General features: G+C 43.0%; 1 protein-coding gene across 4 annotated transcripts in view; it reads left to right on the forward strand.

The window, feature by feature from the left end:
- ITPR1 (inositol 1,4,5-trisphosphate receptor type 1) overlaps positions 1–15,041 on the forward strand; it is a gene marked incomplete at both ends in the record, with an annotated part of 144,712 nt that overhangs the window by 27,632 nt on the left and 102,039 nt on the right. For all 4 annotated transcript variants that reach the window (XM_079540213.1, XM_079540216.1, XM_079540214.1 and 1 more), the window contains 8 exons: positions 5,191–5,306; positions 7,986–8,072; positions 9,002–9,160; positions 10,421–10,519; positions 11,002–11,085; positions 11,175–11,321; positions 12,767–12,862; positions 13,957–14,001. In XM_079540213.1, the coding sequence (XP_079396339.1) occupies positions 5,191–5,306; positions 7,986–8,072; positions 9,002–9,160; positions 10,421–10,519; positions 11,002–11,085; positions 11,175–11,321; positions 12,767–12,862; positions 13,957–14,001 (833 nt within the window). The remainder of the gene's footprint in view (positions 1–5,190; positions 5,307–7,985; positions 8,073–9,001; positions 9,161–10,420; positions 10,520–11,001; positions 11,086–11,174; positions 11,322–12,766; positions 12,863–13,956; positions 14,002–15,041) is intronic.

A 15,041-nucleotide genomic window follows, 5' to 3' on the forward strand; every position in this document is an offset into this window, starting at 1 on the left:
ATCCTGGGTTAATCCTAATAAATGTTTGCAGTTGTGAGCTCTTCTCATGTGTTCCTTTAGGTGTTGAGGGTTTTTTTTGCCTTTTTGTTTCCCTTCTCCTTAGCATCCATAGATACAATGTGCTCCATAACGCTCCAGTGACACAGACAGGCGCTCTTTGCCCATCAGGTTTCTCAGGGAGTTGTGCTGATTCCTGGCTGCCTCAGGGTGTGATGTTCTCGTGCTGCTGCTGGGGGAGAATGTTGTAGTGAAGCACAGCTGGCCTTCATTCCTACTGCTGGTATTGCTGCTCCTCGGGGCTTTGTGTCTTCATGAAGCACCTTTACTCAGCAGTGCTCATACCAGAGGTTGAAAAACGTAACTGGTCTTTCCTGCAAATGTTTCCTTTTGGAACTGCCTGTATATGTAGTGTCTAAATATTTCTCTCTTTTCGAGTAGCAGCTTTCTTTTTGAAGGAGACCAAAGAGGTTACATGCAGAAATAAAACAAACACTGGTGTATCGTGAACTCTTCGGTACCTAAAATGTTTACTTAAAGGTGTTTCTCTTCTGTTATTCCTTTGGTGTTTTTTTGGGCACTTTGTTACCATTGTGGTTAGGAGGGCTTCTGGAGGCCTTTGCTTGTTGTGCTGTGTGTGATGTCTTTGCTTTCATTCTCAGTTTTCCCCGAGGCATGGCCACGTGTGCAGAGCATGGTGAAGTTATTTTTCCCTGCGGGGGGAGCTGTGTGCTTCTCCTCCTGCTTGGAATGAAGTTACCTTGCTCATTTTTGACCAAGGAGCAGCTTTATCCCACAGCGATGTTTAGTTGTACTGTGCGTGTTGGCACACTGTTAGTGACTGCAGAGTTACTGACAGCACTGGGTGGAGACACATTCTGCTTCCTATTTAAAACACCTTTGCTTTTTAATGCATATCACAGTAATGAGTGCTCTTGATTGAATAGACATTGATATTTAGTGTCCATCTTTCAAATGTGTGATTTCTTTCGCTTTGAAACCACTGTTGTGGTTTATTTCTTTCCTTGATTTCGTGCATCAGCTCTAAGTTAATAATAGCTACCTTATTTTCTACACTGTTACAGCTTGACAAATCAAGTAGTGATTTCCATCAGTAGAACTCTTGGTAAGTGAGTACTGTGGCAGGAGAGCCGTTGCCATAACATCTTACAGATATGAATGGAGGGTTGTTAATTTAACATTGAAAAATATCTTCAAATCACAGGTCACGCAGCCTTTCCATTGAAGTGTTAGCTGCAAGGGGGATTTCTACTTTGTGCTTTAAGAAAAAAAAAAAGCATTGAAATTTCTTGGAAAGGGTAAGATGCAGCAGAAATTTCAGATAATTTAGTCATGTAATTGGTCCAGAGTTGGAATCTCAAAGTGTTGGTTGCCTTGCAGTGACGTGTGATCATGATGAGTGAGATCTGCCACTTTGATATACAGATGTCCTTTTGACCTGCACTGATGTTTTCCCCAGTTGTTCCATGACCAAACTGTTGGCAATGTGAGAGAGGACTTGTCATGGTTCTATGTTTTTCTGTTTTTGTTTTTTATTTTTGGGTTTCAAAATAAACATCATCAGTGCTCTTCTGCTGGCAAACCATATGCAGCTGAGGTTTGTTTTCCTGCTGCTTAGGCTGGAGCTGCTGACGGAGTGGGCTCTGCTGCGATAGTGGGGCAGACGTTCAATGTGTCCTGACACAGTTCTGATCTGAAACACTCCTGCTCTACTGTGAGCAAAGCTCGTTCACTGCAAAGTGAAAATGAAAGGATGTCTTCTCATCACAAAGACAGTAATTTCAGTAGATCGGGTTCTTTTTTCCTCCTCCTTTATGGAAATGCAGGAGTGATTAATAATGAACACATTCCTGTAGCTGCTGTTGCTTTATGTTCTTTGAGCCTCTTAGGCTGTCATCTATTCATTTTAAACGTCAAAAAGAGCAAGTATGGAAATAGACAGTGTAGTGCTGCAAGGGCTGCTGGGAAGGTGAAACTTGCATGGAATTGAATATATGTGTTTTTCTACCTCCTGCATGGAAATATTTCAATTAAACACAGAAAAGGTCTTCATTTTGTCTTGAAATAATTTCTTCAGTTGTGTGGAATGCTACCATCTTAGTGAACGTGTTAGCACTGCGAGACCTTTGTCACTGGCACTGAGAACTTGGATGTCCCATGTTCCCCTCACTGCCAGATTCATTGCCTCTTCATCTGCTGTCCTGTTATTTTTTTCCAGGATGCTGATTTTATTATTTCCTTGTATTCATTCTCTACTGCGAGCGGGTTTCACCCTTGGGGAAATACCAGCTATGGAGGTACAGAACACAAGAAAGAGCAACTGCTAAATTCCAGTGGGGATTTGCTAGTCTTTTAATTTTGGTATTGCTGTGCAAAAAAGCAGTTTTTTTTTTTTTTTTTAATCAAGTAATAAAGGAGTAGCTGTGTTGGTGTTAAATACTCAGCAGGCTTTATAAATGGCTTAATGAAGCATCTTCACGTTTGTAGTTTTTCCTCCTCTGAAAGTGCTCTGCAGCTGCATCTGTCCGAAGGGGCAGTTGTGGTTGGAGTGATGGCCTGGAGGGTTATTCCTTCACCCACATCCCAGCATACCTCAGGACATGGTGTTTTCTAGTGTTTCTGATATGCCTTCGTTATCCCTCTGTGTTTCTGGTGCATGCAGAGGATGACCACACATTGCTGGTGTATTTCTGTGAGCTTCAGATGGCAGAACCCGGGTGGAGATCCAGATGCCCAAACAGAGAGAACTCGCATGCATGTGTGTGCAAATCCTCTTCACTTGAGGCAAAACGACTGCTGACAGAAGAGCAGAATTTAGCCTGGAAAGCTTGAAACACATGTTTAATACGTGTCTATATAAATCCCATTCATCCCCTTTGTGCATGTGCACAATGAGGTAATACACAGTTACGTGGGTGCTTATTTCCTCCCGGCTGGACCTTTGTTCAGTGTTTGTGCTTGACAGCGTGCCCTCACTTAACCAGCAGTTATGTAGCATTTCATTTTTCTGCTTGCTCAGTGTGTGACTCTGCCTTCTTTCACTGCTTCTTATGAGGATCTGAACACCAAATGCATTCCTTAGCAGGTGAAGTTCAACAAGCAGTGTTTGGTACGGTGTGATTAACTCTGCAGCGATGGCTTTGTTTATTGGCTTGGTAAATCACAGAATGGCCAGGGCTGGAAGGGACCTCAAGGATGATGAGTCTCCAACCCCCTGCCACACGCAGGGCCACCAACCTCCCCATTTAATACCAGCCCAGGCTGCCCAGGGCCCCATCCAACCTGGCCTTGAACACCTCCAGGGATGGACAGGGCATCCACAGCCTCTCTGGGCAGCTGTTCCAGCACCTCACCACTCTCATGGTCAATAAATCTTCCTGAGCCCATGAGCAGAGAGCTGGGCTTTTGTCTACAGGGAAGTCAGTGAGATTCTTCACTGCTTTGGCTTCATTTTGGATCTGTTAGAAATAGGCCCAACTTACCCGAGGGCAGCGTCTGACAAGAGCTCGGTTTCTCTGGTACTGTGATTGCAGACCTCTGACCGTGGTGCTCAGCTGACTCGTACTTGCATGTTGACTTTTGGAAATGTGAGCCTGTAGAGTGTGCAAATCCATGTTTGTTTATGCTCAGAAAGCTCGTAGATCTGTGGTGAAATGCGCTGCTCCAACCAGCCACCGGTGACCGTGTTGAGGTGAATGCCAAATTACACCTGGTTTGTCTCCTCAGCTGCTTAAGAAACAGATTTAGAATGTAGAAACGTTTTATTGTTTGTAGCTTTTTACCTAGGAAGAAACCTAAGAAAAACATGTTGTGTTTTTCTCTGTGGTGTGGGACAAGGTCAAATGCTCACAAGGGGGGTTGCTGCAAGCAGCTCTGCAGGTAGGAGTGAAGCCTGGCTGGGAAACTTCTCTGATTGAAGAGCCTGGAAGCAAGTGTGCTTGCACAGTGACTAAATCTGGCATCCATTAATTCTTCCGTGTGGTTCTGTTAATTGCTGTCACTGTGTGAACTGATGGTTTAAGCAAAAATAGAAAATTTTATGACTGATGTGTTGCTTACAACGCAGCATCTTCACTGAAAGTGCCATTCTGCAGCAGCTCTGAATGCTGCTCTGTGTTGTCAGTCACTGTGATTCATCTTTATCTAAAGGAAAAATAGGTGGAAGAGTGCATGCCTGGAAAGTGCCCAAGTGCTGTGAGGTCAGTGCTCCAGATGGGGCTCGGCGCTCCCTGCTGCTCCAGCCTGCTCCTGGCTGCCCCTGCTGCAGGTCCTGCACCTGATGTGCCTGTAAGATATGCGAGGTAGCAGCCAGAAGCCTTACAGCCACATTGTTTCCAAAGAGGTGCTGGAACAGCTGTGCTGGCATGTGGGGCACTGTGCTCAAACGCGCAGGCTGCTGCTTTGGGTGCTCTCTGAATAGCTTAATTTGTTTACTTGCGTGTATGGTTGCTTAGCGGCACATGGGCAAAAAATAGTAAATACAGCTAATTCAGTTGTATTACTGATAAGCTAGCATCTCTTGAATATAAAAATGTATGTTTAATGAGGCTTATCAGCTGTAATTCCTGACTTTTGCTGGGCAGGACATTAAGTAAACAGAGGTGGTGAACTTGGTGAGGAACCCGGCATCCCTGGGGTTACCTCTGCCTCTGAGCTGTGCACTGAGTGCCTCTGCTGCTTCACACTGTCACATAGGGGTGTTTTCTTCTGCTCACGGCCTTACCGTGCAGTTGTCACCAGTTTCTTGTGCCTTGTTTTCCTTAGCAATAGAAGGGACTCAGTTAAAACAAACAAAACCTTGAAACAATCACGGGGTGATGCAACGTACTAGCTGAAGTATGAAAAGCAAGATTTGAAAGTGTGTAAGATGGATCAGTTTGCCTGGGAAAGCATTGAGAAGTGTTACCATTTTAGTACAATGGGTTTTCGGACTGGGACAAGCGGTGAATTTTCCGGTCTTGCATCAGATGTTTGGCAGCAGCAGTTAATTTTTATCATTCATGGGGCAACGTTCCTGTTGCCCAAAAAAGCATGCGTCTGATCAAGAGCTTTCTGGAATTTGTTTATAAAGCTTTCCTTGCTGCTGAAATATTTGGACAATACTAGCAGCAAAATCCTAGTTAATTACAAATGGTTGAAGCAATTTCCATGCTTATTTCATTGTTTTTGTAGATTGTCTGTTCAAACTATGTCCTATGAACCGGTACTCTGCTCAAAAACAGTTCTGGAAAGCAGCAAAGCCAGGAGCTAACAGCACGACTGATGCAGTGCTACTCAACAAACTGCACGTAAGTATTCAGGTTCTGGTGCTTGTTGATTATAAACACTCTAATCTGTACTGCTTTAAAGAAGCATTTCTAGTCACCTTCCCACAGTTACCAAGGAGGCACCAGCAGAGGGTGTTGAAATCATTACACAAGACTCCTTTTGAGGCATTGACTGAGATCTCACTTCTAAACACCTTTTGGTTTGTGATGGCATACTGTTCACAGCCTGTGTCCAAACAGTGGGATGCGTGGTACCAGGTTGGAGTGGCAGCCATTTGAACTTCTCTTGGTAACCTGACCACAGTGGTGCTCTTTGTGGGCCTGTACTTTTCTAGCGTGGAAGCAGGATGGTGCAGACAGCTGCTCAGAGGAGCAGACTCTTGGGATTGCAGCTCAGCACATGAAGTGATGGCTGTTAGCTGTGCTGGTTGTGCCGTGGGAGCAAAGGAAGGCTGATAGATCTGCTGAGGTTTCTCATGTAAACGCTGCTGCTGGATCTATGTAAAGGTTGCTGGGTAATTATGACTAATTTATAAGGCCAGACTGCCTCTCTTTCCTTATTAGCTTGCAGTATTTAATATTTTTCTGGGTAAGATGTTGTTCAGCAGTTGAAAACCCAGCCAGGCAGTTGATTGCTGTTTTTAGAGTTGCTTTTTTTTTTGAAAAAGCCGACTAACTTAAATACCATCTGTTGACTTTAGAGTTAAATAAAACACATGTTTATGTTAAAATTGCCTAGGCTGGAGTACTTCATGTCAAAATTACAATTCTAAGTATTTTTAGTTTCTTAAAGCCTATATTAAGCTCATTGAAGACAGAAATACAAAATGGCCCTGTAGGAGAGTGTCATTTGCTGATTGCCATATGGCAGCCTTGCTCCTGTGTTTTACTGAGACTGTTAGGCTCATTTTGCTTCTGAAAACATAATTTTATAACCCAGGAGCGACAACTTGACCAGGTGAAAGTTACTTCTTCACTGGCTGTAGCACAGAAGTCAGTCCCTTGTGCTGTGTTTCTCCTTCCCCTTCTACGATGATATGAGAAGGAGGCCGTGCCATCAAGCTTTAAGTCTCAGGGGTTTCTGATTTTATGTTTTCTGATGTGTCAGGGGAGGGGAGAGTTCAGGTTCATGTATTTTAAGGAAAGGTATGTTCTAAATACTGTATCACACGGGGAAGACACTGTAATTGCTCTGGTTTGCTGTCTCATTTAAAGTTGTCTTCTCTTCCTTTAGTATCTTCCAGTTCAGGTGCATGGGACTGTTCCGTTCCTGTTTTCTGATGGGGTCCCTGCAGAGATCCAGGATTTGATTTTCCCAGTGTTTATCCCCAGCTGAGTGTGTCCATACAGGCACGTGCCCCAGCCTGCACCTGCTGTCTGCTTGGCTGGCTGGGAGAGCCTGAGGCTGTGCCGTTCTACTGGGAATGGTTTAGCGCTGAGCCTCTGCGGTGGGTGTGCGCAGTCACATCCCAGTGCCTGAGTCCGGTGCATGGAGTTAAAATAATTTGATCGTGTGTGTGCTGCCTGTGCACCAAAACTCTTTTCTGTCAGTTAGATGAGTCCATGTCACTTATTGGTACGTGGAAGGCACTAAAACCCCTGTGTTTTCTGTAATACGTCTTAGAGGGGAAGCAGGCTGTGTCCCCAGAATGTGTGCCTGCATCTGTTACCTCTGCTCGTAACTGGATTTCTTTAGCAGGACATGCAATTTTTACGAAAATCAGCGATGCAGGATTTAGTCATATTCACTTGCCTTTTTTGGCTTCTGTTTGCCTGCTGGTGCAATTTATTGTCTGCTGTGGCATGCTCACTGCTGAGGTCAGGTTATTTTAAGTTAATGCCATTTAAGGGATTTAAAATCTGGGACACTTGTCTTTCTTTGGTATCGTGAATCAGTGCTGCTTGAGAAGCTGACATCTTGTGGCCAGAGAAAGTGCTGCTTTCTCCTTGAGTGACAGTCAGATGTGGGAGATGGTTTTGAAATCCGTCCGAAGCCTTAATCGTGTTTCCACAGAGCACACGATGTCCCTTGTTTACAATCATGTGAGACCCCACCCTGTGCAGGCAGAGGATTTTTCTTGGTTACTGTCACGGATAGCTGAGGGACTGCTGTGTTACCCAAATAAATCTTTATTGATGCTATACTCTGAAGTCAAGGAAAAGAAAATGTTTTTCAATAATAAAAAGAAAATTATGCAACAATTTATGCAGCACTCTGTTTCTGAATGGTGGGGGTTTTTTTTGAGTTTGAATGAGCAGCTGTTACCCCAGGCTCTCATGGAGAAAGAGCTGGTTGTCATACATAGCAATATTCTAAGTATAAGAAATTCTGTATGAGCTGAAGGTTATGGAACTTGAATATAGTATGCAGGTAACTCTTCCTGTGCGGTCGCTAAGATTTCTTTTCTAATCCTGCTTTACCATCAGGAATATGAAAAAGCATTTGTTTATTTCTCTCCCATCTTTTTTATCTCTTGTTTTATTGCAAAATTTTGTCAAATTCAAAATATGTGTTGTTTAAATGGTGACCAAACAATTGAAAAAACGAGTGAGAAATAATGCTGTTGGAAATAACAAAGAGGAACACGCTGTATCGTGCACTCATTTTTTCCCAGTTCTGTGAAACACTTACAGATAACCTTGGTGCTTTGGCCACACTGGCTATAAAACAGCAAAGAAATTGTTTGGCTCTAATTTCAGCATGCAGCCGATTTGGAAAAGAAGCAGAACGAAACTGAGAACAGAAAGCTGCTGGGAACAGTTATCCAGTATGGCAATGTTATCCAGGTGAGTTGTGAGCATCTCTGCAAGCTGAATGGGGGGCTTCAGCAAAATCCTAGAGAGTGTGACTGCAAATTCATGAAGTTCACTGAGAAGAATCTGTAGTTTTGAGTAGTGTGGCAGCACTCTGAAGTGTGATCCCATGAAGTCTGATGTCCATAAGGATGCAGATAGACCAATGTTTTTTGTGATGGATTAGCTGTGCTTTTTCTCCTCTGAGGTTGTGTAATGATTTCATTGGGAGTGCTTTCTGTGCTGCTGCATTGCTGGCTGTGTGGAAATGGCACTGTGCAGTTCCAAGCACAGTTTCTTGCAGTCAGGTGATCAGACATCAAATGGCAATCTGCCTCAGAGGAAAGTGAACACATATAAGCAGCTATAGTCCATTTAAGCAAAGGATATACCGTGTGCTGGGGACTGAAAAATACTGAAGTTAAACCCAAGAAAAATGGAAACAATAACTACATAATTGAAAAAGGCACCCTTAATAACTGGAGTATAACGTGAGCAGATGCTGGATCACCCTGAAACCAAAGCAGACTTACCTTCCAGTAGATTTGGTGCTGCAGCCCTTCAGGAGTGGGGCTAATTACCAACTAGGTCTGATTTGCCCTAATTCAAGGCAGTGGGTGACGAGGAGCACGACAGAGTGGGCTTGGTTATTGCGTGAAGTTGGCTGGTTGTCTTTCACCTTTTGGCACGTCCTAAAGCATTTGCAGTTAGGTTAGCTGGAAGGGCTTTGTGCAGGAGCACAGTGTGCTACTGAAATAAGCACCAGCAGAAATGTGCCTGAATTCATCACGATTTTCCTATAACGTGCTTTAGGTTTTACTTTGATTCCTGTGTAACACTGTGGTTGTCCTATACATGCTCGCTGTCTGTTGAGGGGAGGAAAAACGAGCATTCCTAGAACTGAACTCTAATTCTTATTCTAGCTGCTTCACTTAAAAAGTAACAAATACTTAACAGTAAATAAGAGACTGCCAGCTCTACTAGAGAAGAATGCCATGAGGGTGACCTTGGATGAAGCTGGAAATGAAGGCTCCTGGTTCTACATACAGCCATTCTACAAGCTGCGCTCCATTGGAGACAGTGTAAGTGCTGAGAAAATCATCTTCATGTATTGTTTGCATGCAGCTTGGAAGGAGGTCTGTCATGCAATTAATGAAATACACAGGTGTTTTAGTGCATGATATTGCAGAAACAACCTTTTTCCTGTCGAGAGAGAGAGGAAAAAATTGCTATGGTAACTTGTATTTTGAAAACATGCAATGGGTGAACGTTGGAAGGAATAAGGGGCTTAATTATGGTAGCTGTGCACAATTCCTGTCCAGTTCTAAATGAGAGGAACTGCTGAGGTTCTTCAGCAGATTTGGAGTAAGTGATTAGCATCTGAGCTTTTGGTGTTGCTAGCTTTGAATCAAAATTACTCCAATATTTTACGTGAAGAATGGGGTAATAATGAGATCAAATGGCTCTGTTCATGGGAAGACTGGAAAATAACTCATTTGGTATGTAATGCATTACTGTTGTACAAGAGATCATGCATCAAACTTAAGAAATTAAATATCTGAGTCACCTGGTTGTACAGGCTGTCTAAAACACAGCATCAATAAGCATTAGTGTGCTCTGTGCTGTAACCCAGCCGTATGCTTGGCACGTAAATTCAGTGGGCTTTATAAAATAATTCCTCCTGTGAACTATCCCAAGCATGTTCATGTAATTGTTCCTTTTGCACGCACTTGCACGCATGCATGCCAAAGCACAAGGCAGTGCAGTTGTAGTGGCCATTAACTTCTTCAAATCCTGTGAATCTGCAGGTGCTTTATCATAATGACCAGTTGTCTTCAATCCAGAGAAGGATTTGTATTTTAATTTAAGTAAGGCTTGGCCCAGGCAGAGGGGAAGAACAGGACATTTGCTGTCCATAATAAAGTGCATTTGCCTTGAGTCATATGCCAGCCTGGTCGAGAGTCTGATTTTACAAATGGAAGTGCATCTTGGAGGAGGAGGATTTTTGGCTGACCTTTTGCTATCGGAATTACTTGTTAAATGTTAACCAATGAAACAACTTCATGGGAAGCAGCAGATAGATTTGTTACCAAAATTACAGGCTATGTTTCTTCTGTAAGCCTCTAAGTCCCTTGGTATGGGATTATTTTCCTGCCTGAATGACTGAATCTATAGTAAGCTTCTGGTGCAATGGAATCCTGATTTTCTTATTCAGACCGGCATCTCTCCAAACTATGAGGCTGCAATTTCCTCCTATCACCTTTTTTTTTTTTTTTAAACAAAAAACAAAAAAACATGCTTTCTGAGATTGCAGGTTTGTCTGATGCTGTGCTTATCTACAGGTTGTCATTGGAGACAAAGTAGTCCTGAACCCTGTCAACGCTGGTCAGCCTCTTCATGCTAGCAGTCATCAGCTTGTTGATAATCCGGGATGCAATGAGGTAAGGGCAGACAGACAGAGCTGGTAGCACAGGAGTTGGGAACAGCTGTACAAACCTCTGTAATTTCAGCTAAGCTGCTAGGGCTTGTGTTGTAGGAAAATTAAACCTTGGTAAGTTCATTAGCACCTGTGGTGATGTTTAAGAATTATCTTGTAACTCATCTCCTTAATGTCTCTGCAAGACTTCTCTTGTAGCTTTTGTGCACTGAACAAAGGTTGAAATTTGATCTGTTTTTTTTTGACTGGATAGAAATGAGATTATTCTTCAAGATCAATAGCCATGGCTCTATGGTGCGTGACTTACTGGTGAGTCAGATCTGTAGTTAGATTTTTCATGAGCAGATGCAGAAGTGGCTTTATTTAAAGTAATGCAAGGGTTTGTACCCTGATGAACACCAGGTTAAAAAAATAAGGCAGTAGTTCTGTGGCAGAGCTTATGCAAGCACAGGACAATGGGACTAACAGTTTTGTTTCTCCTTTTAGGTCAACTCTGTGAATTGCAATACAAGCTGGAAAATAGTCCTTTTCATGAAATGGAGTGATAATAAAGATGACATCCTCAAAGGGGTGAGACTCAAAAGTTTACTTGCTTGTAACTTGTTCTCTGGTGGGTAATGTCTGTGTCTCTACTGATCATGCATTCTGGGCTTTGACAGGGGGATGTAGTAAGATTGTTTCATGCAGAGCAGGAGAAGTTTCTGACTTGTGATGAGCACAGAAAGAAGCAGCACGTCTTCCTCAGAACGACGGGGAGGCAGTCTGCCACTTCTGCAACCAGCTCAAAAGCACTGTGGGAGGTGGAGGTAAGATAAGAACTGTGACCTGGGCTGGGGGTGGCTCTGTGGTGGCTGCTGCTCTTTAAAAACCACATGTCTGCATTACTTTTGTTAGCTAAAAGTCTTCCTGATATTTGAATGTAATATTTCCTTTATTTGCTATGTTTTCTGTGTGAAATCAAAACTGAGGGTGATTTCTAGTGCTGTAACAGATAGCTCTGAAATATGGGTTCTTGACAATTCAGAAAAGAGTACAGAGAAGCATCTGTGATGTCATTTTTCTTACCAGTCTCTGAAATCTAAAGCCAGCTAATAATCTCAACTGTCCCACAGAGTGTTCTGAACATTCTGTTTCTGGTGTGCAATGCTGTGATTATGCATATCTCATTTGAAAGGAGATAGCAACCTGTGCTAGACTGTGCATTGTCTGAACCATTTTTCACTGTACTGGGCTTTTACATAGCGACTAACATCTGTGCCATCGTTGGTTTCAAAAAATACTCTCCCTCTATTGGTACAAAGGATAAATCAGAGCTATTTTATGTCAGTATGGTTTTAAACGTTTGCCATTTGTACTGCCTGTGAGAGCCATAGAATTAGTTGTAATGCTGCGTATGTTTTTCCTATTGTCATTGCAGAAGTGTCTGATTTGATATACAGCTTTTCCCTATTTCTGTTGAAAGCTTACCTGTAATGAGCGTTACTTAAGAGCCTTACCACAAAAGCCAATGATTGCTGTAACTGTTCATGTGCATGCAGTCACCCAGTGATGAGTGCAGCGTGCTCAGAGGTGGTGCAGTCCCTGCTCAGAAAGCAGAGATCAGCTGTACTGAGTATTCCTAAGTGAGTGTACCTGGAGTGGCCAACACAGAGTAACAGGTCAGCTGATGTTGGAAGTTCTGCTTGCTACAGGGCAAATTTGCAGTCTGTCAGATTTCTCTTCCAGTACTTCTGTACAATACTGCTGCATTTCAGACCTTTCAGAAGGTTGAACATTAGATACAGCACATTAGTTAAATATTAGTTCCAGTGAAACTTGATGGCTTTGCTGCATCTCTTTAGGAAGTGTTTCAAGAACCTAGCAACGATGCCAGTTGAGAGCACTTTCATTACTTAACTGCCAGCTTGTGCCCTAATCTTCCTGCCATCACCCACCAGAAACTCCAAATGGAGCACTAGTCAGCACCCAGCAACCAAAAAAACATCACAGAATCACGGAATTGTAGGGGTTGGAAGGGACCTCCAGAGATCATCGAGTCCAACCCCCCTGCCAAAGCAGGTTCCCTACAGCAGGTCGCACAGGTCGGCATCCAGGCAGGTCTTGAACATCTCCAGAGAAGGAGACTCCACCACCTCCCTGGAGCTCTTCGTTATGTTTCCTCTTTACGTGTAAGGGAAATAGATATGTGAAGTACTGTATTTAAAGAGAGAAGTCACTCATGTATAGTGTAACTGTTCCCCTTTCATTGCAGGTGGTACAGCATGATCCTTGCCGTGGTGGCGCAGGGTACTGGAACAGCCTTTTCAGGTTCAAGCACCTTGCTACTGGGCACTACTTAGCAGCAGAGGTAAGTGTTGGGGTTGTTTAGGAGCTCTCTGCCTTTCCTTCTCAGCATCCTGTTCCTTTTATTCTTTCTGAAAACCTCCCATTTCCCACCCTAAAAAATGAGGGAAGGAGAGCAGTGTTTGGGTCCTTTAGAGTCGTTACTAACATGGATGGTAAACAAGTCAGTTAAAGAGGCTCGGATGAATGCTGCAGTACAGGGATAGTCTTGAACATATTGCACCTCCTGTATGAATTCTAAAGGCAATTACTCTTCTACAAAGGGTAGGTGCTGAATACTGGTATACTGTTTTGTGGGTAGTGAGAATGAAGTTGAATTAGTATTTGAATAGCTCTTAAGTGGCTGAGCCCCTCTGGGGAAAATGAATTCCATCATCTAGTGTTAGCTTCTCTCAAGTCATGGATTTCCTAATAGGAAAGACTGGCTGTAAGATGGAAATGCAGTTAGGCTTCAGAGCAGGCTGGTAAGAGCTGCAGATAATGCTTAAGTGTCCAAGCACAAAGTAACGTCTGGTTTGCTCACTGTAGTTGATATCTTTCCACACTGAAGTAAAATTTCAGGGCATCTTATAAAATGAAATGAATAAAATGTCAAAGCATTATAATTTTGTGAGTTTTGCTGCTTGACACTTGTAAATGTTCGTTAAAACTAATTGTAAGTATTTCAGGGCACAGATATACCAATATGCCTGTACACAAACCTCTATAAATAATGGCTGTCCTGGATGTAAGGGTGCAGAGCAGGGCAGAAAGGCTGTCTTAGCTCATGTTGTTGACATGAGAGTTTCAGTGGGAAAGGTCTGGATTAAATATCCTACTCCTAACAAGTAGATTGGAAAAGCAGCAACAGTTTGTCATGTGTACATGAACAAATCCTTTTGAACTATGGTGCAGTATTGAGCTTTTTCAGTACATTTTGGGTTTGCTAATCAGCCAATTAGAAATAAATCCACTTGTGTATTATATCTGTTCTGCATGCCCAGTAGAACCATAGCAGCAGAGCTCATCTTTTACAAAACAAGTTTAGATTGTGCTGAGGTTGTTTCCCACTTGTAGCACTGTTAGAGTTTTGACATGCATGTGATTCTGTTTCATCAGGTAAACCCTGACTATGAGGAAGATGACCAGGAGTGTCAATCCTCAGTAAGTATAGGCAAGAGTATGATCTTGCCCCTAATTGAGAGGGCTTGCACAGGCTCTGGTACTCAGTTGGCCAGTGCACAGATCGTTGAGGCCTTGTTGCTAGTGCAGATGCTGAGAAATTGTGTGTCATCTGAAGGCTGTTAGGGCCTCTGCAGGGTATTAAAAACTGGCGTAGGCTTTAGTGAGAAGCAATACACCTGTGACCAAACTCGCGTGTTGCTTGGACCCCTTACCTTCCCACTTCATAGTGTGTCTTTCTGTCTTCCTCTTTCTTAAACCTTTGCTTTCTTGAAGCACTCTTTGTATAGGTCTGAAGAGCAAGTTGCTCAAGGTTGACATCAAGTGTCATGTGTTCCTAGTGGGATGTTCACATCGTGCTGTGCCAGTCAGCCATTCTTGGCCTCCTTGCTTAATTCATGAATACCCTCTCATTTTAGTGTGTCACGGGAAAGCCATGCTGAAGGGCCTAGAAAGAAAGAATGGCAGGGTGGGAATGATTTCAGTGCCCTTCTTTCTTCCATTCTTTCTCATGAAAGCAAGTCTGTGTCCTTCTCAGTAAATATTTTTGTGTTGAAGATTGGGTGTGCTGATGCTTTGTTCTGTTAGAAGCTTCTCATTGGTGTCAAAGGGAAACAGCATTGCTTCAATGGGAGAAAACAGAACTGGAACAGCATTTTCAATTTTAGCCTACGTTTTTTAACTTGGATGAAATTGTGGGCTTATGTGAATTTCTCAGTCATTTATCCTGAGTAGTGGGAGATTTGCTACACTTAGAACTGAGAAGGAACTATTCCCATATTTAAAAGGAGGTGAATGCTTTGATAGTGCTGCAGGGATGAGATTACCTCTGAAAAGGATTTGTCATCACAGCCTAGCCATTAAGAAGCTCGCACTTGCCCCCAGATACTGAACTGTTATCCTTATTTCTTGGTAGCTTAGCAAACACTCATCTTCTGCCAGCTGGTCTTTAGTAAATGTAGTTGTACAGTGGGGAAAAGCATGAACAAAAACTCCACACTGCTGTTCTTCCAGTGAGGGGG

This window comes from Tetrao urogallus, assembly GCF_951394365.1.
Source record: "Tetrao urogallus genome assembly, chromosome: 10".
NCBI lineage: Eukaryota > Metazoa > Chordata > Aves > Galliformes > Phasianidae > Tetrao > Tetrao urogallus.